The sequence below is a fragment of the Panthera tigris genome, chromosome A1 (genome assembly GCF_018350195.1).
Source record: "Panthera tigris isolate Pti1 chromosome A1, P.tigris_Pti1_mat1.1, whole genome shotgun sequence".
Classification (NCBI taxonomy): domain Eukaryota; kingdom Metazoa; phylum Chordata; class Mammalia; order Carnivora; family Felidae; genus Panthera; species Panthera tigris.
Genome location: NC_056660.1, coordinates 140,398,275 through 140,424,039, shown reverse-complemented (window position 1 = coordinate 140,424,039; position 25,765 = coordinate 140,398,275). Strand labels below are relative to the sequence as shown.

Below are 25,765 nucleotides of genomic sequence, written 5' to 3'. Positions count from 1 at the left end.
AAGACCTCAACATCATTAGCCATTAAGAGAATGCCAATTAAAACCAAAATGAGGGGGTGCCTGGGTGGCCCAATCACTTGAGCATCTGACCCTTGATTTCAGCTCAGGTCATGATCCCAGGGTCATGGAATTGAGCCCTGCATTAGGGCTTAGCATGGAGCTTAGCCTGGAGCCTGATTGAGATTATCTCTCTCCCTCTCTCTCTCTCTCTCCCTTTCCCTCTGCCCCTCCCCCCAAGCGTAGGCATTTTCTCTCTCTCTCAAAAAACAAAATAAAAAAACAAACAAAATGAGGTACTACTTCGCACCCACTAGAATGACCAAAATGAGAGACAGACCATATTAAATGTCATTGAGGATGTGAACCCCTGGAACTCTCATATGTTGCTGTTAGGAGTGTAAAACATTACCACTACATCAGAAAACATTTGGTAGTTTCTCACAAATTTAAACATACAGTCACCATATTATGCAGTCATTCTACTTCAGGTATCTATCCAAAGGAAGTTAAAATATATATCCACACAGGGGTGCCTGGCTGGCTTAGTCGGAAGAACATTGGACTCTTGATCTTGGGGTCATGAATTTGATCCCCACATTGGGTGTAGAGTTTACTTAAAGTAAATAAATAAAAAACTTAAAAGTATATATATCATATATATCCACACAAAGACTTATACACATATGTTCATAGCAGCATTTTCAAAATACTGTATAAACAATACCCTCAAACCAGAAAAAAACCAAATGTCCATCAACAGAGGAATGGATAAATGAATTGTGGTATATAAAACTCAGCCAAAAAAAAAAAAAAAAAAAAAAGAATCCACTGATACATGCAACATAGGTGAATCTCAAAAGCACTATCTATGATAAATGAAAGAAGCCTTTTATATTCCATTTGTATGAAATTCTAGAAAATGCAAACTTTTCTGTAGTGACAGAAAACAGATCAGTGGTTGCTTGCGGGTGGGAAAAAGGAAGATTTAGTGAACAGGGTATAAGAGAATTTGGGAGAGTTATGGAAATATTCTGTATCTGGATTTAGGTGGTGCTTACATGGCTGTACACATTTTTCAAAACCCATCAAACTATACATTTAAAATGGTAGCATTTTACTGTACATAAATTGCACTGTAAAGTTCATTTTAATTTTTTTAGTTTTTATTTTATTTTAGAGAGAGAGAGAGAGCACATGCACAAGCGGGGGGAGGGGCAGAGATGGAGAGAGAGAGAAAAAGAGAGAGAGAAACTTTTTAAAATTTTTTTTAATGTTTATTGTTTTTGAAGGAGAGAGAGAGAGCGAGCAGGGGAGGGGCAGAGAGAGAAGCAGACACAGAATCCGAAGCAGCCTACAGGCTCCAAGCTCTCAGCACAGAGCCCAACTCATGAACAGTGAGATCATGACCTGAGCTGAAGTCGGATGCTTAACTGACTGAGCCATCAAACTCACCCAAAAAACAAATAATCCAGTGAAGAAATGGGCAGAAGACATGAATAGACACTTTTCCAAAGCAGACATCCAGATGGCTGACCAAGAGAGGAGAATCTTAAGCAGACTCCATGCTTAGTGCAGAGCCTGACACAGGACTTGATCCCACAACCCTGGGATCATGACCTGAGCTGAAATCAAGAGTCAGACACTCAACCAACTGAGCCACACAGATGCCCCTGTAAAATTCATTATTTTATTAATTTTTTCTAATGTTTATTTATTTTTGAGAGAGAGAGAGAGAGAGAGAGAGAGACAGAGTGTGAGCATGGGACGGGCAGAGAGAGAGGGAGACACAGAATCCGAAGCAGGCTCCAGGCTCTGAGCTGTCAGCACAGAGCCCGATGCGGGGCTTGAACTCACAAACTCTGAGATCATGACCTGAGCTGAAGTTGGACACTTAACTGACTGAGCCACCCAGGTGCCCCTGTAAAATTCATTTTAAAAAGCAACAATAAAAAAACAAGTTCTTCAATGCTCCACTAGCTGCCCATTGTCACCTAAATCATAGGCTTGTAAAGGGGACATCTACTGTACTTAGGCTCCTCCAGACAAATGTGTACCTGGCTCCCAGGTCATGGTGTAGTCCCTTACCATGGTGAAGAGGACTAGCCCCACAAGAACCCCAACATGGGGCCTGGACCAGAGGCAGGTTTGAGGGCCTTCTGTGCAACCCTCACCCTAAGATCCCACTTAGCTTTCTCAAGGGAATAAAGGGCACCTCGTCCCAAGTAGGGAGCTGAGCCGGTCTCAGGAGGAAGGGGAAGAAGGGTACAATGAACAGAAAATATCCCTTGTGCTGCTTTATAACTCATTCAGGGACAACTACCATGGTTGACTAATGAGTCACTCTGGGCAAACACTGTGGTGAGAGTTTTTCATGTGCTATCATATTCCATTCTTGTCATAATGCTAAGTGTGACTCCTTCTGTTATGCAGTTTAGACAGGAAAAAGCGAAGGAAGCAGAGAAGCTAAGGAACCGTTCCAAGCTTTCAGAGCTAGTATATGGCAAAGCTGAACCCAAGCACCATGTTCAAAGCCTGTGTTCTTAACCACCACACTGACTTTGCTTGTGAACGAGCTCTGCTTCCGACTGCCTACTCCGGTCCCTCCCCTCATCACCCTACACCAAGTGCACACTGTTGGGGGCAGGCTCAGAGGACAGTTTTCTGAACAAACAGGACCCAGGCCTGGAACACGGAGTCCTGTTCTCCCCCGCTCCAGCTATATCAAGAGTGCCCAAAGTTCAGAATCGTATTAAGTCATTTTCTCTATAATTCAAATACAGAAGTACTTTTGAGAGACATGGCATTCCGGCTATTCCTGTGTGCTATAAATATGCAATTTATGGGGGAAAATGAGAACTCTGTGTCACATTGAAATTGAGAACTATCTGAAGAAAGGAGAAAAATATCCCATCTTATTGAGTCATGGGGAAAAATGTTTATAGTATAGCATACTAGTAAATAGGAATGTAAAAATAGCTTCTGTTTGGAGGTGGAGATCAAATGTTAATGTGGCCTTGAGTTCATTTCAAGTATTTTTCATGAAGCATTTTCACTTCCACAACCTGATAAGTCCCCCTTATTAAACCAAAGTCAAATGATTTTAGGTGCCAACTTAAAAACCCTTAAGACCAAAGTGTTCAACTCCCTTTGAAAAGAAGAAACAGGGGCACCTGGGTGTCTCTGTCGGTTAAGCATCTGACTCTCAGTTTCATCTCAGGTCATCATCTCACGGTTTCATGGGATTGGGCCCCATGTTGATCTCTGCACTTGCTGGAAGCCTGCTTGGGATTTGGGATTCATATTCTCTCTCTCTCTCTCTCTCTCTCTCTCTCTCTCTCTCTCTCTCTCTCTCCTCCCCCACTCACGCTTCTCTGTCTCTCTCAAAATAAATAAATAAACTTAAAAAAATTAAAAAAAAAAAAAAGAAAAGAAGAAACATACAACAACTGTTCTTTGAAAACAGACATACAGGTCATTAATGATTAAAGAACAAGATACTTGAGGGTAGGGCCCCTGGCTGATTTTTCTTTGCCTTGCCCAGAGCACAAAGCTCAGTGTGGGGTGGCCATTTTTCTTGGCCCAACACCCCTTTATTTCAGGACACAGAACTCTCCACTGGGAAAACTCCCTCCCCCACTCTGAGTCAAGTAAGAGCAGCCAAACCCGTCCCCCTGACCACACAGGGGAGAAAGCCAGCCAAGCTGGGTCCCAAGATTCTTCACACTTGAAGAGCCTGAGAGCAAAGGAGCTCCTGGCAGCTGTGTTTCTGGCTGAGGTCCTAAGTAACTTGCCCATATTCACATCATCACTAGCTTTTTGCCCTTACTTTGAGGGCAACTGTAACACTGCTTGGTCTAGATTTGGACTCCTCCTAACCATTCCTGTGTAGGCACAAATTACAAAAACAAATCTAAACTAAAAGCCTGGTATAAATGTTCTCATTTTTTTTTTTTGTATCCATGGAGCTGGCAAGTGAGAGCTGAACCCAGTCCCTTGAGCCTACCCAGCAAGCCCATCAAACTGGTAATTTCGTTCACCCATAGTATTGACCCTGCACAGGGTTACTAGGGAAGGCAGATGAGAGTAGAACTAGGGAAGAGCCTCAAATTTCTATAGAATGTGACTTTTAGAAATATTTTTTCTATTGTGGTAAAATTTGCCATATTAACCCTTTTAAACCCTTTTCGTGGCATTAAGTACATCCACGTTGCTCACCCACCAACCATCTGCAGAACTTTTTCATCTTCCTAAACTGAAACTCTGTGCCCATTGAACATTAACTCCCATTTTCCTGCCCTCCCAGCTCCTGGCAGCCACTCTTCTACTTTGTCTTTTTTTAATTTTACTTTGTGTTTTATTTCTTTTTGAGAGAGAAAGAGAGACAGAGTGTGATGGGGGGAGGGGCAGAGAGACAGGGAGACACAGAATCCAAAGCAGACTCCAGGCTCTGAGCTGTCAGCACAGAGCCTGATGCAGGGCTCGAACTCATGAACTGTGAGGTCATGACCTGAGCCAAATTCAGATGTTTAACCGAATGAACCACCCAGACACCCCGACTTTCTGTCTCTTTGAGTTCGACTTCTCTGAGTACCTCATATAAGTAGGATAGTCTATGCTTTGAATTTTCAACTCCTCCAACTGTTTACTGAAACCTACTATTTGTATAGCACTGTGCTAGGCTTTATGGACAGAATGTATAAAATATGAGATCTGAATCCTGCCACTAAGATCATTATATGATTGACCCTTGAACAACACAGTGTGAACTGCTCAGGTCCACTTATATGTGGATTGTTTTTTTTTTTTATCAACACAGAACTATAAATGTACATCTCTTCCTTGTGATTTCTTAATAACATTTTTTCTCTAGTTTCCTTTATTGAAAGAATATAGTATATAATACATATAACATACAAAATATGTGTCAACTGACTGCTTATGTTATTGGTGAGGCTTCTGATTTACAGTAAGCTATCAGTAATTAAGTTTTTGGGAAGTCGAAACTTATGTGAAGACTTCTGACTTCACAGGAGGGGGTCAATGCCCCAATCCCTGTGTCGTGCAAGGGTCAGCTGTACTTGAGCTGTGAAGGCAAGGCTAGCTTCTAAGATACAATGTGAATGTGTACGTGCATGATACCAACCTGGAGGACAGGAGAAATTTAAATGAGCGAGATCCACCATAACCTGGTATAGTCCAAGAAGTCTTCATAGGAGTGGTGACTCGAGGAATGAGAATGAGGTTTGGCTGGGCGTGGAGGAAGGTTCTGGATTAACTAAATCATTCATACATTGAGGCAGGCTGGATCTTCCCAAGCAGCCAGAGCCAGAGCCAGTGGGCCACAGCATTCTGATCCTGTCTTTCTGAGGATAGTATGATAAACCCTAGACCTGTGAAATCAGACTTCTGGTTGCAGACCCAAGCCATACATGCAATGGTTTCCTTTTCTCCTATTGCAAAACAGACACAAAAGAAAATCAAAGGATGTTTATTGTTGTTATACTTTGTAATTACGTCAAGAAATAGCCCAACCAGGTCTTTTGTGCAAGTCTGTCTTTCTCCTTTGGCAAAAGGAGTTGGTAAGAACTTCTGAAACTTGTGAGGAATGTCTGACACCAGGTCAGGTCACATCAACTCTGACCACAGCTGGGGACACAGACCCCTGGGGTTGTGGTGAGATAAGCCTCCAGATGCTCACACTAACCAGCCACACAAGTCCTTTAAACAAGCAGTCCACAACACCCCCACTTTCCCCCGCTGCCGCCAATATTTGGAGCAAGTGGCCAATGGAGCAGCACCCAACACGTCACTTTGTAAGCATAACCCTCGCTAAGGACTCTGTGTAAGAACAGTAAGGCCTGCACTGCTGCATCATATCTCCTTGTCTTTTTTTTTTAACACTTTTTTTAAGTTTATGTATTTACTTTTGAGACAGAGAGATCAAGTGAGGTAGGGGCAGAGAGAGAGGGGAGAGAGAATCCCAAGCAGGCTCTGCGCTGCCAGCACAGAAATCGATATGGGGCTCGGACTCACAACTGTGAGATCATGACCTGAGCCGAAATTAAGAGTCAGATGCCTAACCGAGTGAGCCACCCAGGTGTCCTCTCTCCATGTGTTTTCTTGTGTGTTCTTTCTTCCTGGCCTCCCTTTCTTCCCTTCAAGATGTAGTAGTAAACAAAAAGGTAGTCCTGACTTTAGACGTAAACATTCCTCAGCGCGTCTCACAGCAACAAGGTTTGATTCTGTCCATTCAACTGTATGTATGTTCACAGAAATTGCAACTTTGGGGCCAAGTGAAGTGGCCAGAAAGTGCACCATGGGCCTTTACGAGGAATTTTACAGCCCTAAGAGAAGAAAAATGTAAAATGTTATCAAGTGCGCCCTGCAAGCCTCCCACAGTCAGAGGCATGGAGTGGTCCATGGCAAATGGATGCACATAGATCACAAAAGAACACAGGATAGGGAACCAATGGATTCTGCAAAGGTACTGAATTCTGAGATAAATCCTTGTACTCTTTCTTCCTAACAGTTCTGAGAAATAGAAATCCTTGTCTAATGCTTCGCTGAGAATTCCCATAGGAAGGGCCGCCACCAGTGCTTTCTTCTCGTTCCAGTGACCTGGAAAAGGCCCCCTGGGAAGCACTACTTTCTAGAGGTGAGTACACAGGCGTGTTACTGTCTGAGCAGGAGCTCAGTCTCTTCAAGGACACTGAGGCAGGTAAAAGATAGCAGGGAGATGGGGGAGTTACTTATTACTAAGCCATCATCCACCTGTTCTCTTGGTTATTACTTTCCGCTACATACTGAACAGTGTGAATCTTAAAAAGATCTCAGCTCTGGTCCACAATATTGCAATACTCCAACAGGCCTACAGGTCTCTAGTTTGTGTTCTTCAAACACGGTCCCACTACTTCCCCAAGGTGGTATACTTAAAATATAAATGTCACTATCAATGCTCTTGCTTAAAACTTCCTTCAGGATAAACTTCAAGCTTAGTTCACTATATTTCGAGCAAAAAAGAAAAGTGCATTTATATGTAATTACAGTGAAAATGTAAAGGTTCAAAGATACGTCTAAATAGTTTCATAAATCTTCAAGCAAAAAGCCAACCAATGAAAAAAGCATAAAATCTATGTGAACATTTTTTCTAAACATTAGATGGCAGAAAATGATAGACATAAAAAATGAAGAAGTTGGGTCTGAAAAAACCTAGAGGTGAGGATTGAATATAGTCTACTATATGGGAATAAGTTTTGTTACAAGTGTAATAGCAAGTATAAAATGAAAACATTATTTGAAAGACACATTTATAGTTAACAAACTAAGCCTCTTCATCTTGGTGTGCATTTCTTTCTTACTCTCCCTGTTGCCGGGGCCTCACTTCCCATGATCACCTCTCAGACCACCTGCATTCAGTTCTTGTCTCAGTCACTGCATTTGGGGGGACCGAAGCTAAGAGAGTAGGTACCAGAGTGGTCCCAGAAAGGAGAAGCTTAGAACCTCCAAACCTCAGGATGGGATTCTGGACCTGGGTTGTTTACCCACCTGATGGTAACAAGAACCCCATTTCTGGTTGTAAGGGAGTGATGATAACTCTTGGTGGGCTGTAACAGCAGGAGAAAGATTCTCACCTGTAATGGATTAAGATGAGGAACAGATGAAAGAGGAAATGCTGGTTTATTTGGTATCTTTGGCTGATTCTATAAAATATACACATCCAGAAGCAACTAGCCTGATATACCATTAGAACAACCTATTAAACGGTCAGCTAAGATGTCATTTAGGGAATATCCTGTAGGGATAGGGTGCTGTCCTCTAAGGTAAATTGTATGCATTAAATCAATGATTTATGGGTCTGTGTCCCCAATAACTAGAATACATGGGTTCTCAACACTGTGTATGCTTTCAAGCACCACAAAACCTGATGTCTATTAATATGGGTATTAAAAAGTAGCTAGATCAGAATGAAATCTTGACACTTGCAACAACACAGATGGAGCTAGAGAGTATAATGCGAAGTGAAATAAGTCAGAGAAAGACAAATACCATGTGATTTCACTCATATGTGGAACTCAAGAAGCAAAACAAATGAACAAAGAAAAAAAGAGACAAACCCAAAACAGACTCTTAACTCTAGAGAACAAACTGATGGTCACCAGAGGGGAGGTGGGTGGAGTGACGGGTGAAATAGGTGATGGAGATTAAGAGTACACTTATCAAGACGAGCGATGAATAATGTATAGAATTGTCCAATTGCTGTACTGTACACATGAAACTAATATAACCCTGTATGTTAACTATACTGGAATTAAATAAGTAATGAAGTAAGTAAATAAATACTTTTTTAAAGGTAGCTAGATCATACCTGTCTCCCAATTCTCAGCTCTTCAAATTACCTTCCACTTTTCTCTAGGTCAGCTAAGCTGTAGTCCTCCTAAAAGAGTAATTCTGAGAACACTTTTCCAGTCAGTCTTCCCCATTCCATTCCCCATTCCAGCAACTCTGTTCTCCAAGTTCCGTGTCTGATTTCTCTTGGCAAACTTTTCTTCCTCCCTTCCTTTTTCTCTTTTCTTCCCTCCTTTTTTCCTTCCTTTCTGCCTTCTTTCCTTCAAATTCTGCCAAGATGCATATAATTAAGAAAAAACTAAGTATTCCAGGGCATCAGGACAAAAGGAAAATAAAAGATTAGCACAGGAACTGGTAGGTGTTACAAGCTGAATTGTGTATCCTTCCCCCTAGAAAAAGATATGTTGACGTCTTAAGTCCAGGTACCAAACCTGGGGTTATTATTTGGAAACAGAATGTTTGCAGATGTAATCAAGTTAAGGTGAGGTCATTAGATAGGGCTTAATCCAATATGACTGGGGTTTTTATAAGAAGGAAACCTGCATACAGCACACACAAAGGAGATCATGTGCAAGAAAGGTGGACACTAGAGTGATACAGCTGCAAAGAAAGCAAGGATGGCTGGCCACCACCACCAGAAGCTAGGAAGAAGCATGGAAGGATTTTCTCTACAGGTTTTAGAGGGACCATGGCCTTGCTGACACCTTGATTTTGGACTTATAACCTTCAGATCTATGAGAGAATAAATTCCCATTATTTAAGCCAATGAGTTTGTGGTACTTTGTTACAGCAGTGCTAGAAAACTAATAGAGTAGGCATCCCATATTTGACTCTTAGTCTCTTCCTAGCAGCTGAAGCAAGGAAACAGTTTGTGGAATGATCCACAGTGCCCACAGGATTAAATGGTCCTATTTGCTCAGGGGATGCACAGCTTTTTATGACACTGAGAGATCAGAGAATGGTCTCCTCTCCATCCTACAGAAAAAAAAAAACCACTGTAGGAATCAGTGGACAACATGTGGATGCATCATGACACTAGCCCCAATAAGAAATTTTATGCAGCTATTTCCTACAAGGTGCACATCTAGGAATCAGAAATGAAAAAGGAGACATTACCATCAACCTTGCAGAAATAAAAAAAAGTTAATTAAGGAATAATAGGCACAACTGTACATCAACACATTAGGCACCTTGGATGAAATGGACAAATTCCTAGAAAGATACAAACTACCAAAACTGACTCAAGAAGGAAGAGATGGGGGTGCCTGGGTGGCTCAACCAGTTGAGTGTCCAACTCTTTATTGTGGCTCAGGTCGTGATCCCAGGGTCAAGGACTGGGCCCTACGTTGGGCTCCATGATGAGCGTAAAGCCTGCTTACAATTCTCTCTGTCTCTCCCTCTGCCTCTCTCCCCCACTTGGGCATACTCTCTCACTAAAATAAATTTTTTAAAAAAATTTAAAAAAGAAAAAAAGAAGGAAGAGACGATCTGAATAGACCTACAACAAATGAAATGATTGAATTAATCAAAAAACTACTCATAAAGCCCAGGCCCAAATGGCTTCACTGTTGAATTCTACCAAACATTAAAAACAAACAAACAAACAAACAAACAAACAAACACCAGTTCTTTGCAAACTCTTCCAGAAAGGAGGAAAGAATACTTATCAACTCATTTTATGAGGCCAGTGTTACTCTGACACCAAAACCAGACAAAAATGCCACAAGGAAACTGCAGACCAAAAGCACATATAGAATGTACCAAAAGAGTATGGTCCAAGTACACAGCTCTATAATTTTATGTCTTTGAGGTAATTTCCATAAATAGTTTTCTCACAATGGGTTTTTGGTAAGGTCAGACAGCAGATTTCAAGGCTATAATCTTTGGCAAGCATCTGGTGAGTAAATATTCCATGTTACCAATGAAATGCAGGTCTTAATGCTTTGCTAACATCCAGAGGAGGGGAGAGAAATGAGGTCTTCTGATGAAAACTAAATGTTATTTATTTATTGCTAAATGTATGATGGGGGCTCCTGGGTGGTTCAATCAGTTAAGGATCTGACTCTTGATTTCAGCTCAGGTCATGATCTCACAGTTCAAAAGTTCAAGCCCCATGTCAGTCTCTGTCTGTGTCAGTGTGGAGCCCGCTTAGAATTCTCTCTCCCTCTTTCTCTGTCCCTACCCCACTCATATTCTCTCTCTCTCTCTCTCTCTCTCTCAAAATAAATAAGTAAACTTAAAAAAAAAATAAATGCATGATGAAGGTTAGGGGAACTGCCACTACCAAAACAAGAATTGAAGAGCATTTTTCTTGCTGAAACTTGAAGAGTGTGGGGCAAAGAAGAAGAGTTATTAGGTATTTGAGAAATATTTTATAATTTATTTAAAAGTTAATTTAAAACTATAAGAAAGACGTTTTAGATTATAAGAAAGTTTAGGCATTGAATCAAACACAGAAGACAAACAGACTCTGTTTCTCTGGACTTTGAAAATAAATCCAAAGCACATCTTGCTAGGATAACAAACATGTAATTTCAAGAGTCCAAATCCTACCCTTTTTCAAATTTTGGTTAAATGCTGCCAGTAAAAAAAAAAAAAAAAAAAAAAAAAAAAAAGGAGCTGTTCTCAAATTGGTGTGGCACTTGAATGTTTCCTCTTATATAACTTTCCACTTTCTTCTTGGAGTTGAATTTGTCTTACTGTCTTACTGAAGTATAATCTTCCTGAGGGCAGGAATGGTCTCTCAAATTTCCAGACTCCTACTCGGGTTTAGGACAGTGCTTTGTTCACAACCAGCACTTAGTAAAAACTATTCTATGAACTAATGAAAATATCATGTACCTCATTACCTAATCAGTCTAAAAAATGGATTTTTAAAGTACTCAAAGTAATAAAGCCTGTTGTTAGGGGCGCTGGGGTGGCTCAGTCGGTTAAGCATCTGACTTCAGCTCAGGTCATGATCTCATGGTCAGTGGGTTTGAGCCCTGTCAGCTCTGCTGACAGCTCAGAGCCTGGAGCCTGCTTTGGATTCTGTCTCCCTCTCTCTCTGACCCAGCTCACGCTCTGTTCTGCCTCTCAAAAATAAATAAACGTTAAAAATAAATAAATAAATAGGGGTGCCTAGGTGGCTCAGTTGGTTGAGCGCCCGACTTCAGCTCAGGTCATGATCTCACAGTCCATGAGTTTGGGCCCCGTGTCGGGCTCTGTGCTGACAGCTCAGAGCCTGGAGGCTGCTTCGTATTCTGGGTCTCCCTCGCTCTCTGCCCCTCCCCAACTCATGCTCTGTCTCTCTCTCTCTGTCAAGAATAAATAAACGTTAAAATTTTTTTTTAATAAATAAAGCCTCTTGTTAAAAGGATTGCCAGATAAAAATAAACTTTAAAATTTTGTTTATGAATTAAGCCATGAATAAGAGATGACTTAACCAGATTCATTTATACTAGTTACTATTCTTTTAAGCAGACATCCACAGCATTAAGTATCCTTCTGAGAAGAAAAACATTAACCTGATAGTTAATCTTCACATTGCAAAATTATCCCTTTTAAGACATCCAACCAGTCTCTTCTGAAACCATTCTTGGAATGGTAAGGAGAAATTCCATTAATAGGCTTTGAAACTTAGAAAAATGTCTAATTTATAGAAAAAATAAGGTTGAAAAAAAACTACTTGAACCAAAGCATATAAGTGGACTATATTATTGTAACCAAAAATTTCCTGTCCTCCTTTTAAGAGAATTATACAATCTCTGCCCATTGTCATATAACTTGCAAGGTTTCCTTTTGAGAGTGTACTTTCTGGCCCCACTGACAACAGGCTTTGTCATATGACTTGCTTTGGCCAATAAAATGTGAGCAGAACTGAGGTGCACAGAATGTGTTTTAAGTTTTAAGAGCAGCACCTACCAGTGGTGTATAAGAGCTGATTGTAACATTTCCAGAAATTTGGCAAGCCACTTGTTAAACTTGTTAACAGTAGCTTGTTAAAAGTAGCTTGAAATCAGCCATAGTGGGTTTTTACATCACAGGTGAGTATTTACATCATGGAAACAGCAAACACTACAAACTAGGACTCCTCTTCCCTCAAAGTTGATTCCAGCACGTGGTGAGGTGAGTGTGTCCCAAAAAAGTTGATCTTTGAACCTGGAGCCTGGAGTGAATGAAACTAGTGGAATAGAGCCAAAGATACCTGCAGCAGATATAATTTGCTTGAGAAATGAATCTTTGTTATTGTAAATCACTGAGTTGTAGGGGTTGTTACCTCAACATAATCCATGAAAAAGGTGACTGATACCACTAGCTAGCGTTGTTAAGTTTTAGAGCACCAACGAGCCCAACCTTTATCTGTCCAGACCGTGGTTCAGTTGGCAACAACTTGAACCATCAGACTCCTTAAACCTGAAAAGATGCAAACTGCACTCAGACTCAAGATAGGAATCCAGGTCTTGGAAGGTTAATGTAAAAGTATAAAATAAAAATTACATTTTCTAAAAGCACTAAACAATTGTATCATTTTTAAACCTTGGCAACCACAAGTCTGTCACTCGTGGACCTGGATAGTTAAGGAGTGACTCCCCAGTCCTTTCCCCTATAGGCCACACGTTACCACCCCACCCCCACTTTTACCCCCAGAAGCGTGAATTGAACGCTGTGTCTTTAAGGGAGACGCGCGCAGTGGTTTCCGCACAGGACAAAATGTCTGCGAGGATCCTGGAGGCGACCGGGCGATCCCAGACTTCCAGCCCGCCTTCCGCTCCCGCCACGCTTCGGGGGTGATGGGGTGAGTGTGCGCCACCACGCATGCTGTGGCGCTCCCGGAGGCTGGGTCAGGGCGCCGCAGGCCAGGGGTGGGGGGAGGGGACCAGCCACAAGCCTCGGGGCCGCAGGTGAGCCTTCGACCCGCAAACGCCAGTGTCCGCTATTATCACAGACTGGCTGGTGCAGAGGCCGCCGGACGTGCCCTTCCTTCGCTGTGGTCAGGTTGTCCCCGGTGTAAAAGATGCGTGTGGCCCCAAAGTCTGAATAAAGGCACCGATCAGCTTCTTTTAGCACCTCATTTTTGCTCCTCCACAGTATCCCTTCAAAAAAGTTATTTGGGAATATCGAAAATCATCTGCTCTCCTTTTTAGTAAAATTGCCTTTTTTGCAGTCACACTTTTAACAGTGCAAGTGGTTGGGTGCCCTGTAGTGTGCTCTTTCTCTGAGATTATCTTAAGGTCTCAAATTTTGGAGAAGAGAAAACGGAATCCGAGCCAAATGCTCAAACAATCCCTGCCCCCACTTCCATGATACTCAAACAAAAGAATTTTCTGATCCTCTCTGAGTACACAGGAGCAGTTTGCTGTAACTACTGACAGTAGCCAAATGCCCCAAGCTTACCAAGCAAAATTATTTTTCCTTCCATGAAAGAAAAAAATAACCACCATCCGAACTTCTAATTAGCCCAGACTACATGGATAGGGTGTTTAAGAGAAACTGTTGTAGAGCGAGCTTAATAAATTAACATAATTAGGGTAATTATTTTATGCACTTCGCATTAATCTATTATTTGTACACCCTTTTTGGCCAAAAATAGCTTGAGGCAAAGGACAATAAAAAGTATACAACAATGTGTAAAATGGCCAAGAGCCAAAACAAGGAAATTCTCAATTAAAAATTATTTGTTACAAAGGCCTTCAAAGTAGGACAGCTTTAAATTCTTCTAATTCATATCAAAGTATGCATTTTACAAGACAAAATGGATCAACACTCTTCTTTTCAGGAACATATGTATTAAAGTAATGTAGGTCTGAACTAAAGGTCCACACCAGGGTAGAAAATTTTCATTTAAAAAAATGCATGAATAGAGAATACATCAGAGCCTTTTAGCTAATGGTAGAGGTATCTAAGAGTTTGGCTTAAGACATGTAGAGAACATCTCTGACTCTCCATATAATTAGTTGTGGGTCCAGTAAATTTTTTTAAAGTCCATGTGTAACCTTTATCTAATATTTTCACACTTATCCCTTTCTTGCCTGAGCCAAGTATCTACACTTTACTTGGTTTTTAACTTCATCAAAGTCTTCAGCCTGGTGATTCCAGACTAGTTTTTCTAATTGTCTCGATTTGTTTATAAACAGATTAATTCATTAATTAATATTAGTAAACTAATATTTCTACAGAGATGGACAAGTAACAGATGAATGAATTGTGTTTTCCTTGATATTTGGGTCAATTGTCAAGGCTTATTATTTGTTTTAATTATTATGTTCTGCTTTGATTAAAGTTACTGGTGGATGAAGTAAATGAAAATGTTTTTATTGTTTCCACACAAATCTATGTGGATTTTGCATTAGTGTGAATTTCTTACTAAAATCCAGGCTCAACCTACACATACTTGTTTGTAATCCTGCCAGATTAATCCATCTGAAGTGACTGGCCTTGGGTGTGGAAGGACAAATACAGCTATAATTCATTTGTTATTCCCTTTTGAGAACATTGCCTGGTTCTTTGGCCTTTAGCTTGCCTAATATGTTGTCTATGTTCAGGTTTAAGTGTAAAATAAAAAAAATTAGTTTGTTTTATAGGATGATTTTTTAATGTTCCAGTCATGTTTTTTATGTACATACACACATATTTACACAAATTACTCATCCAGGTTTTGATCTCCCTTATTCTCTATACTGGTATTCAGGGGGGTCATACTGAAGAATCTCCATTTTAATCTGATAGGTTTTGAGAAGACTGGAACTTCAGAGAACTGCAAATAAAACTTTAAATGCAGTTTGAAGTAATTCATGTGAATTTATTATCTTCCACAGACTTTAACTTCTTACCATCCCTTCCAAATAGTGGATACTCAAATGAAACTCCCTTTGGGAGAGAGCAGAGGGTGGTACACTACTACTCTCTCCTCTTCCATGAAATAACAAAAATCTGCTTTTCTTTCAGCTTTTTTCCCTCTGAAACCGGACTAAAAAACTTCTACTGTTCATTTCATGCTAGCCACTTTTTTTTTTTTAAGTTTACTTATTTATTTAGAGAGAGAATGTGCACATGAGCTGGGAAGGAGCAAATAGAGAGGGAGAGAGAATCCCAAGCAGGCACCATGCTGTCAGCACAGAGCCCAACGTGGGGGTCGAACCCACAAACCAAGAGATCATGACCTGAGCCAAAACCAAGAGTCAGAGGCTGAACCAGCTGAGCCACTGAGGTGCCCCTAGCTACTTTCATTTAGCATCAAGAAATTTTATTTTAGGAGCACCTGTCTGGCTCAATTGGTAGAGCACCCGACTCTTGATCTCAGGGTCTTGAGTTCAAGCACCATGTTGGGCATGGAGCCTAGTTAAAAAAAAAAAAAAAAGAAGAAATTTTATTTTAAAATATCAGCTGGAGGGCACCTGGGTGGCTCAGTCAGTTAAGTGTCTGACTCTTGATTTTGGCCCAGATTATGATCTCAGGGTTTGTGAGATCGAGCCCCATGTCAGGCTCTGTGCTGACAGCATGGAGCCTGCTTGGGATTCTGTCTCCCTCTCTCTGCCCCTCTCCCACTCATGCTCTTGCTTTCTCTCAAAATAAATAAATAAACTTAAAAAAATAAAATATGAGCTTGGAGGTCTAGTTATAAAACTAAAGAACTTGGTGAGAGTTAGCACTAGTGGCAATGTGTTTTTGGGCCCTGAAGGAGGTGGAAAGGGAAGAGATGCTGAAGCAGGAATCTCTGCATGAACAGTTGTATAGGGCCCCCAAGGCCTACCCTTTCCCCAGCATGGACACCGTGTGATGGAATTCACCCTCATGAGTGAACACTGCTCTGACCTTTACCACCTCTATCAGAATTATTGCTGGAAGCATCTCTCCTCACCAGACGGTAAGCTTCTGGAGGGGATGGATTATGTGGGTCTTCCCTTGGCATCCTGGGTAGTAAGCCCTTGCCTGACCCTGAGCAGGTGCACAATGAGCAATTTGAATGAGAATGGATGGAGTGAATGGATGTAAGGAAAATAATCACATTCATTGGCACCTTTCTTATAATTTAAAAACTGTTTAAGCAGAAGAGCACCTAGGTGGTTCAGTCTGTGGAGCGTCCTACTTTGGCTCAAGTCATGATCTCCTGGTTCATGGGTTCGGGGCCCATGTTGGGCTTTGTGCCAACAACGAGGAGCCTGCTTTGGATTCTGTCACCCTCTCTCTCTGTGCCTCCCTCACTCAAAGGTGTATATTCTCTGTCTCTCAAAAATAAACATAAAAACAAAACAAAAAAACCACCTCTGTCTTAAAAAAAAAAAACTAAGGAAAAATTTAGGGAGTTCTTATTTTTCATTTTCTTCATATTAGCTAACCGTAAGTTAATAGGTGTGTGTTTTTGTTGGGTACTTGGTAAGGAAGAAATGCATATCAAAGGGCTCCAGGAAACCAGACCTCCCCATCAATTTTTTTTTCCTCCATCATTTTCTACCTGAGAGGTGAGCAACCTAATTTGCATGCAGGTCAATTTAGGAAATGAAAATAAATTGGGTTGGGGAGGGAAGGTGGATCTGTGATTCTTTGTTTTTTATATTCAAAAACCCTCAAGGGAATTCTTCCAACTTAAACTACCTATTGTAGTGAATAATAGAATGTCAAAGAGAGACATAACACTGCCTTTAGCTACTAAGATCTTAATGTGGGCATGTATGAACAGTAAATGCTGGTAGCTTCTTTTTGCTCATGCCTTGAATTTATATGATATAGCACTGGAGAGTCCAACAGTGAGACCATCTGCATTATTTGATTTCAGCCACCAGTTTAGAGGCAGATAATCTTATCATTTCCCTTGACAGATGGGGAGATTGGGACTTGGTGAGCTGGGCCTAAGAAAAGTAGAGTCAGGTCATTACATTGAATGCAGTGTCCCTTGAGTGCCTGCCTGTGCTAGGGAGATGAGTGAGGTGTGGATCGAGACTCTCCTTCTGCTCAGGCAGGGCACAGCAAACCACCTGATATCGAGCAACCCTCCACACTGGGTTCCTTCCACGGCCAGATGGAAGCACCCTATGCCCCATCGGACTGATCCTCCAGTCTCCATAGTTAAGGTTGCTTAGCCCAGCCTGAGCTCACATACCCAAGGATTGTTTCATTAAATTATTTTGTATTTATGCTGTCACGAGCACTCTGTGAAGGCATGTACACAAGTTCTGTCTTTCCACAATGTCAGCTTTATTTAATCATAAAGCAAGGTTAACATAATTGTAAAGCAGATTCAGAATTCCAAACTCAAAGACCTTTCACTACGCGTTTAACTTGGCGTCGTACGTGACACGCAAAACAAGAAAGATACAGTAAGGGTAAGTTAATGAATGAAATGCGAAGTCAGTCCATGAGCACACAGCTGGGATGAGGCCTTGACCAGTATGGGTCCACTCAGCGCTTCCTGCTTACTGTGTTCAAGCAGTGGAGGATCTCCATCACTTTCAGAGATCAAACGAGCAGAGCCTTCAGTGGCAGTTGCCTGATGCCAGTGGGACATGGAAGGGTCAGCATCTGGAGAATCTGGCAGTTTGCCTCAACAATCTTCCCTTTTTAAACGAGTTTCATCAGTCTAGCCCTTTCAGACTTCTTCTGGGTCTAAAGATTATCGGTTCTCGGTTCTTCCAGGCTCCCTTGGTTTTGCTGGTTATCAGTTCTGGGTGCCCCCAGGCAGTTAACAGTTCTAGCAGTATCTGTTCTCAGCTCATCACCCTTGTCTGCTTTCTTGATTCATTACATCCTTGCCTGACATGAGTGACTCCATCTTGCTCTGTACGTATGTACAGACCCTGCCATATATGTAGTCTACCTAAATGTGTCCACAGATGTGCATGCTTTCTTAGTACCTTTTTCCTCTTTTGTGTTGGATGCTTCCCTTTCTCCTTTCACACTAGCTGCCACACCCTCAACCGTCCCTCAACCAACCGTGTATCTCCTTATTTTTATTCAGATATATATAAAATCTTAATATATCCTACACAGATCTATATATTATTTAATAATAATGACATATTATACATACTTCATCTGACTTTTCTCCCTGTAGAATTCCTCCAGAAATCCCTCTAGGTCATCTAGCAGAGTTCCAATCCATGCTTTGAATGGCTGCACAAAATTCCCTGGTGTGAACACATTATTTACCCAGCTATTCTCTGACAGGTGTTCCCATGTTTCCAGTTTTTTGACATCCCAGATAATACTGTATTAAATATCCTAATACATTACTTTACGTATTAGTACTTTTAGTTCTACAGAATAGATTCCCAGGAGTGGATCCCTGATTGTATTTATTTTTAATTAATAGAAATTGCCAGATTGCTTTCCTAAAAGCCTTCACATCTCCACTAGTAATGTATGAACGTATCCTTTTCTTTGCCTCCCTTCTAGCTTTGGCTGACAGACCTCTTCATTTTTGTTAGTGCCACGGATCTGAAACCTTATTGTTACTTTAATAGCACTTCCCTGAATAGAAGTGATGTGTATCTTTTCACATATTTCTTGGCCATCTAATTTTGTTCTTAGGTCATTTGCCTATTCATATTTCTTGCCCATTTTTTATTGGGTTATTTGTCTTTTTCTTGACGGTTTGTTAGAGCTCTTTGTGTATTAGGGTTGTGACTGAAGATGCTAACTAAGGGTTCTCTTCCAAGCCAAGATGGTTGGCTAGGCGGCTTCCCTCCCTCTGCACTGTAGGAAAAGTTGAAACAAGCTGAGGGGTTGTTTAGCAGAACTAGGAAGGCTGTTATGACTTGTGGCCACAGACTGCTGGTCACCGTTTAGATACTTAGTCTGAACAGAAGACTGTATTGAACCAGAGTGTAGCTGTATGCGGAGGACTGAGAAGGTGAGGCAGTTCAGTACTGTGCTGCCTTCCACCGGTTAAGACCTCCGAGAGCGAAGGCCTGCCAAGGCAGAGGATGTCCCTCTGCTGCCCTTGGAGGGGCAGCGCTGTGCTGGCCGACATTTGTAGTGCTGCTTGTCCATGGCTCAGATGAGGCAGTCCACTAAGTCTAAGTCCACTAAGTCTTAATTCTGATTAAGACATCAGAATCAGTGCTTCTCACTCTTGTTTCCACCTTCACTCTTATAACAGATGGCATTCATGTATGTGGCACTCCTCTGGGCATCCCAGATTTTGAAGAAACCCAGAGACATCTTGCAGGGAGGTAAAGCATGACTAATTGTTCACCTCTGGTACTTTTAGGGGCACTTCAGTAATGACCACTCTCAGAGTGTGGCACAGGTAAGACAGTCTACAGCTTATGCATAGTTTTCAACCCCCAGCTCAAGAAAGCATATCAGAATTCAAAGTAATAGTCTTGATATTCTAGAATACCTTTAAATCTCTTTTAATTTATAAAAAAACAAGGATTCATAAAACTATTCTCTCCACTTTTGTTTATGTTTAGCAATAAAACAAGGAACTCTGAAAAGAGAAGATTCCAATGTAGACGAAATGGAATTCTAAAAAAAATTTTTTTTAGGTAAATTTGGGTAACAAAAACAAACTCTAATACTAAAATCTGGTCTGTTGACTACCCATAATGTTATATAACCATAATGTTTACTAAGCGTAAAGAAAATTATCCTTGAAAGTGGTCTGTAACTCCCCTCCTCATCCTATTACTCCCTTTTTGTGGACTTCAGGGATTTAGTAAATCTCTTGGAGAAAGTCTAGCCTTTAATTTTTAAAGATGTTTTATCATAATTGGCCTTCATGAGTAACCATATTCAAATCAATGCCTAATGTATCAGAAAATATGTAAATAGCTATTTCTTTTGTTAGAAGAAGGCTGGTACTTGTCTTTTTTGATGATTCTGGTAAATTCCCTCTTTTTTTAAAAATACGAGCGATATGTTAAAGGTCATGCCTGAGCCTGATTAGACTTGCTTGGTGGGGGAAAAGTGAGCTTTGGAAAACTGTAATGTATCTGTAACAAGAATCTTAGCAATTGAAATAAAAGCTTACGCTAAACACTACTGCTATTATAGCAACTTATTTTTCCAACTTTGCCTTCCATCATTCCCAGTTAACGTTTAACCAAAAAGATTCTGGAACTTTATTACCTCCACTGCTGCTGGCTCAAAGCCTGACAGTATGAATGGGCACTGACAATCTCATGGCGCATCTTGGCCTTGATATTCCCCCTGAAATAAATTCTCAGAAGAGCTCCAAGTCTTCCACGTGTTCTCTTACTATTTTTAAAGTTCCAGAACAAAGTTGTTTAGAATCACACATTTGCTCCTTTGTGAAGCTACTTTCTGAAGAATCAACTTCACCTTTTTTATTCCCCCTTGGTTGGTAGGTTATTGCTATGATAAATTGTTTTAACAGAAAAGACTTTGCAGTGACAGTCATTGGGTTGTGTTTGGATCCTTTTAACAACATACACGTTGGACAGAGCAAGTAGCTCTTACTTTTCTTTATTTTCTTCCTTCATTAAAAGTAGTGATCAAGCCTTTTATCTTTTAAATATATAGAAGGGAACACTGCATTGTGATGAGCAATAAAGAAAACAAATTTTGTTTTGTAACTGGAGCACCTGTGACAGGGTCAGAAAAACATGAACACTCGAACGTGGTGCTAGCCAGCATTTCTAGTATCTATGTTTAGGGAGCGGTTTGCTGAATTTCTTTTACTCACTGCCTGTCCTCTGAATTTACTCCTAGCACTGCTGATGGTTCTTCAGAACTCAGGATTCCTGCTCAGTGTGTCCACCTGAGAACTTACATTGGCTGGAAACCATGAGGCAATGACAGGGACCCCCCAAGGCCGAGAGGACATGGCCTAATACCTAATTTAAAGGTAACGATTTAGAAAACTGCTTTGTATTTTTGTTTTCCTAAAGACATACATTTTTAAAACTAAAGTTTTAGTGGTTTTTAGTGCTGCCATTTTCCTCATAAGCACGTTGTTTTTAAATTCACACAACAAAGACTTATTTTGAAAAAAGTTCCCTCATTGAGAGGTTTTTAAAAAGCTGTTCAACTGGCACTTTCACCCCTAAAGTGTAAGAAACACATTTTTCATTCCCAAAGCTTTCTTGTCAGCTCGTTTCTACAGTTTGTTCCCTAACACTAAGAGAAGAAAACAAAACGGAGCCTTGCTCTTGTTCTGAAAAGGCAGTACATTTTTAAGAAGAAAAGGAAAGGGGCGCCTGGGTGGCTCAGTCGGTTAAGGCTGTGAGCTCAGCTCAGGTCATGATCTCACAGTGCATGAGTTCGAGCCCATGTGGGGCTCTGTGCTGACAGCTCCGAGCCTGGAGCCTGCTTCGGATTGTGTCTTTCCCCCTCTCAGCCCGTGTCCCGCTCACGCTCTCTCAAAAATAAATAAAAGCATTAAAAAAAATAAAAAGTTAAAACTCATACATACAAGAGCACTTATTTAGCTGGTTTTTCCACTGAAGAAGCTTGACTTCCCAGTTTTTAGTGTAACTACCCGCTAGCTGCGGACCCACGTGATTTTGAAGAGCGTTCCTAGTTCAGGGAAGAAGGCCTGGACACGTTGAACATTTTCTGAGGAATAAACAGTTAACACTTTAAAAGCACCCCAGGTACTACCCGAACGGAAGGGGTTTCCTCAGTTGTGTGCGTGTGTGTGCGTGCGTGTGTGTGTATGTGTGTGTGTGGCTGGCGGCTGCCCTTACCTGTTTCTCCCTCGAACGCAGACGCCGCCGCGGAGAGAATGAGGAGTGACGAGCCGACGACGCCCATGGAAGACAGCGGCGCGCCGGACGACGCTACGGCGCAGGGCGGCCCGTGTCCCGGCCTGGCCCCGGCCCCTCCCGGCCGCCTGGGGGCGCCCTACTGCGAGGCCTGGGGCTACTTTCACCTGGCCCCCGCGCGCCCGGGCCACGCGGCGGGCCAGTGGGCCACCTGCCGGCTGTGCGGGGAGCAGGTGAGCCGCGGCCCGGGCTTCCACTCGGGCACCCCGGCGCTGTGGAGGCACCTCAAGAGCGCGCATCGACGGGAGCTGGAGAAGAGCTCCGCCCGCAGCTCGCCGGCCGCCGCCCCGGGCCCGCTGCCGCCGCCGCCGCCTCCCCGCGGGCCCTCGGCCGAGGGCGACTGGGCGCGCCTGCTGGAGCAGATGGGCGCGCTGGCCGTGCGCTGCAGCCTGCGCGAGCGCGAGCTGGCGCGGCGCGAGGCGGCGGTGGAGCAGGGCGAGCGCGCCCTGGAGCTGAGGCGCAGGGCCCTGCAGGAGGAGGAGCGCGCGGCGGCCCAGACGCGGCGGGAGCTGCAGGCCGAGAGGGAGGCGCTGCAGGGGCGGCTGCGGGAAGTGAGCCGCCGCGAAGGCGCCCTGGCCTTGGCCTCTACTCCGCTGCAGACTCCGCTCAAAGAAGAGCCCTTGGGGGAGAGGGACGGCTACATAATTACCAAGGTCCTGTAGGTCTGGGCCGCTTTCCACTCCCAACCCCTCCGGTGCCAGCGCTACTCCAAGAGTGGTCCACGGATCAGCCTCACCTGGGAGCTGAATCTCAGGCCCACCAAGATCTGCGAATGTGGACCCTTGAGAAGCACTTAGGAAACCAGAGCAGAACCAAAAATCACTTAATGCTTTGTGCCCCGCCACGCCTCGGGATGCCTGGGAGCACCAGCTCCAGGGGCCTCCTTTGCTGTTGGGCTTCGGTGCAAGGAGGTGGTTTTCCTGCAACTCCTCTTGGAAGGACAGCTCCGTCCTATATTACCCGGAGTCCTGTAACTTCCATACGTACCAAAGACTGCCACACCACGTGGCTGGACACCCGCCAGGGCAACCCAGGGTGGAGGGAGCACGGAAATGAGGATCGAGCGTTTTATCCAAGGAGAGTTTTATTCGTTTCCTCATGAATAAATCTTTGGCAAGTTGGCTTTGCCAGGCACGAGGTTCTGAAAAGGGGGCCATTTAGCCTCCACAACTGTTCTTTACCCTGTCATCCTAGTGCCTCATCAGAGCAATCTGGGAGAACCCCTGTTTGCTCCCCAGCTTGAAGAGAGCGCACCCCAGCTGTTCCCTTTCCGTTTAAGACCCAGTGGCAGCTGTGGTGCGTTTGTGCCTTACGCTTCCTTACTAGCAAAACATGAGCTCCTCCCTCCTTAGGAAGGGAGCTTGGTTCCCCACAAAACAGTCCTCACTTCTGGGCCACAAGAGAAGACATCTCTCCCATCTGAGGTCACCTTTACTTCTTCCCGTTTGCATCCATTCCTCTTCCACCTTTACTGGACCTTTGCTCCATTACCGTTTCTTCTTTCCTCTGACTCATTCCCTCCCTTCCCCAGACTACTCTGGTTCCTCAGCAACAAGTCTCCCCTTGTACTAAAAAGAAAGATTTGCCCAGCTTGACTGTCCCCAGCTTAACACTACCCAAGAGGGGTCCAGTTATCCTTGCTGCCTGTATTTCCTCCCCATACTTAAGTCCTTTCCTGGAGGTCAGCTTCCCATTCTACACTGGACCCATAAGCTGAATATAATTTGTTTTCAGCCTTCATCTTGCTACTAAAATGAACACCCACATATACCCTCCACCTAGACTGAACACTTGTTAACATATTGCCTTATTTTCTCTGCCCTCTATCCCAAACATACATGGCATTTCATCCTGAAGTATTTCAGTCTATATATCCTAATAGCTTCTAATACAGAGTCCTTAATCAAAATTCCCCCTTGTCTCAAAAATGTCTTTTTATCTTTCTTACAAAACAGGGTCCAATCAAGGTTCATACATTACTTTTTGATAACTTTAGTCTCTTTTAGTCTAGAATAGCTCCCTTATTACTTTTTTTTCCATGACACTTTTTTTTTTTTTAACATTTATTTTTGAGACAGAGCATGAACGGGGGAGGGCCAGAGAGAGGGAGACACAGAATCTGAAACAGGCTCCAGGCTCTGAGCTGTCAGCACAGAGCCCAACGCGGGGCTCGAACTCACGGACCGCGAGATCATGACCTGAGCCGAAGTCGGCCGCTTAACCGACTGAGCCACCCAGGCGCCCCTCCATGACACTTTTTGAGAGTCCCAGCCCTCTGGCTTCTAGAATGCCCTTTATTCTGGGTTTGATTGTTTCCTTAACCCAATTTATGCGCTCATTCGTGGCTCACCTGCCTCTGTGCCAGTGACTCCTGACTACCTCCAGCCTCACGTTTTCTTCCCAAGTTCTGCCCTTCATGTCCAATCCCTGCTGTGTGTCTCTATCTCTGTATAGCGTGCCACTGCAGATGGAAAGGGCAAATCTCTTCAGTTCCACATCCCCACCCCTCACCCGATTATAACATTTATGGGGCTCTGAGAAAGTATTAGGTATATACTGCACACTGTACATGTACCATCCGACTCTATTCTCACAGCAGCTCCTTGAGGAGGTAATACTGTGCCCACTTACAGCTAAGGAAACGGAGATAGGGGCTAAGTAGGTTGTAAGTAGTAGCTTTGAGATCCAAATTCAGTCTATACCTCCAGATGCCCTGTTCCTAGCTGCTGCACCATCTCCCTTGCTAGTCACTGTGTGGACACCAGTTTCCTCCCTAACTAATTCCAGGTATACTGGCACCATGTGCCAGAGCTGTGCCAAATGCTTTAGAATAAGTGCATGGGCAGCAACCCCATGACCTAATTATTCTTATGCCCATTTTGTAGAGGAAGAGACAAGCTCAGGGAACTAAGTAATGATGAGGGAGAGTGGGATTTGAATTCATCTCACTGAGGGACACCTGGGTGGCTCAGTTGGTTGAGCATCCTACTCTTGATTTTGGCTCAGGTCATAATCCCAGGGCCGTGGAATCTGTGTTGGGCTCTGCTGAGCATGGAGCCTACTTAAAATTCTCTTTCCCCCTCTGTCCCTCTCCCCCACTCACACTCTCACTCTCTCTAAAAGAAGAAAAGAAAAAAGGTTTGAATTCATCTCACTCAATCCTAGGCCCCTAATGTACTGAGGCTATTTCTATAAAGTGTCACACCTGTCTTCCTTCTGATGCCACCTGCTAAGATCAAGCCTCAGCATTCATCTGGGGTTCATCTTCCCATCCTCGTCTTCCCCAATTGCCCCCTTCCTAACACTCAGCTTGGCCAAAGGAACTGTTCTAAGCCAACGTTGATTATATCACAATTCCTGCTCAAAGCCCCCACCCCCAGCCCCATCACCCATCATTAAGCTTCAACTTTGTGGCCTGACATTCAAGTGCCCCCACCCTGGTGCCAGTCTTATCTGTCCCTTCCCCTACATGTACTGTATGCTCCAGCCAAACTAGACTCTTTGTTCTTCCTGACGTGTCCTGTTCTTATGGCCTTCCCTCCACTTAAAATGCCCCCTCAAACTCTGTGTATGAAAAATCCCACCCATTTCAAAGACCATGCTCAAATTTGACTGCCTGCATGTAGCTTTCCTTGATTTCTAATTTAGAGACGATTCTTTACTTCTCTGGGTTCATGGCATTTTGTATGTAAGTGTCCATTATTGGGCTG

General features: G+C 42.9%; 1 protein-coding gene and 1 non-coding gene across 10 annotated transcripts; both read left to right on the top strand.

Moving 5' to 3' along the window:
• Window positions 1-6,571: 6,571 nt before the first annotated feature.
• On the top strand, window positions 6,572-24,143 carry ZBED3 (zinc finger BED-type containing 3). Of its 9 annotated transcripts, none has more exons than XM_042988815.1 (6): window positions 6,579-6,655; window positions 12,976-13,123; window positions 16,055-16,192; window positions 19,424-19,496; window positions 21,001-21,136; window positions 21,999-24,143. In XM_042988815.1, exon 6 carries the CDS (start codon window positions 22,016-22,018, stop codon window positions 22,715-22,717), a length of 702 nt encoding a protein of 233 aa, XP_042844749.1. In that variant the 5' UTR covers window positions 6,579-6,655; window positions 12,976-13,123; window positions 16,055-16,192; window positions 19,424-19,496; window positions 21,001-21,136; window positions 21,999-22,015; the 3' UTR covers window positions 22,718-24,143. The 9 variants fall into 9 exon arrangements, with proteins under 9 accessions (XP_042844738.1, XP_042844749.1, XP_042844745.1 ...); XM_042988811.1 differs by having other exon boundaries at window positions 16,007-16,192; XM_042988834.1 differs by lacking the exon at window positions 16,055-16,192.
• On the top strand, window positions 19,160-19,297 carry LOC122232402. The gene has a single exon (XR_006209753.1). It is a non-coding gene; the product is annotated as a small nucleolar RNA SNORA47 (small nucleolar RNA).
• Window positions 24,144-25,765: the final 1,622 nt, after the last annotated feature.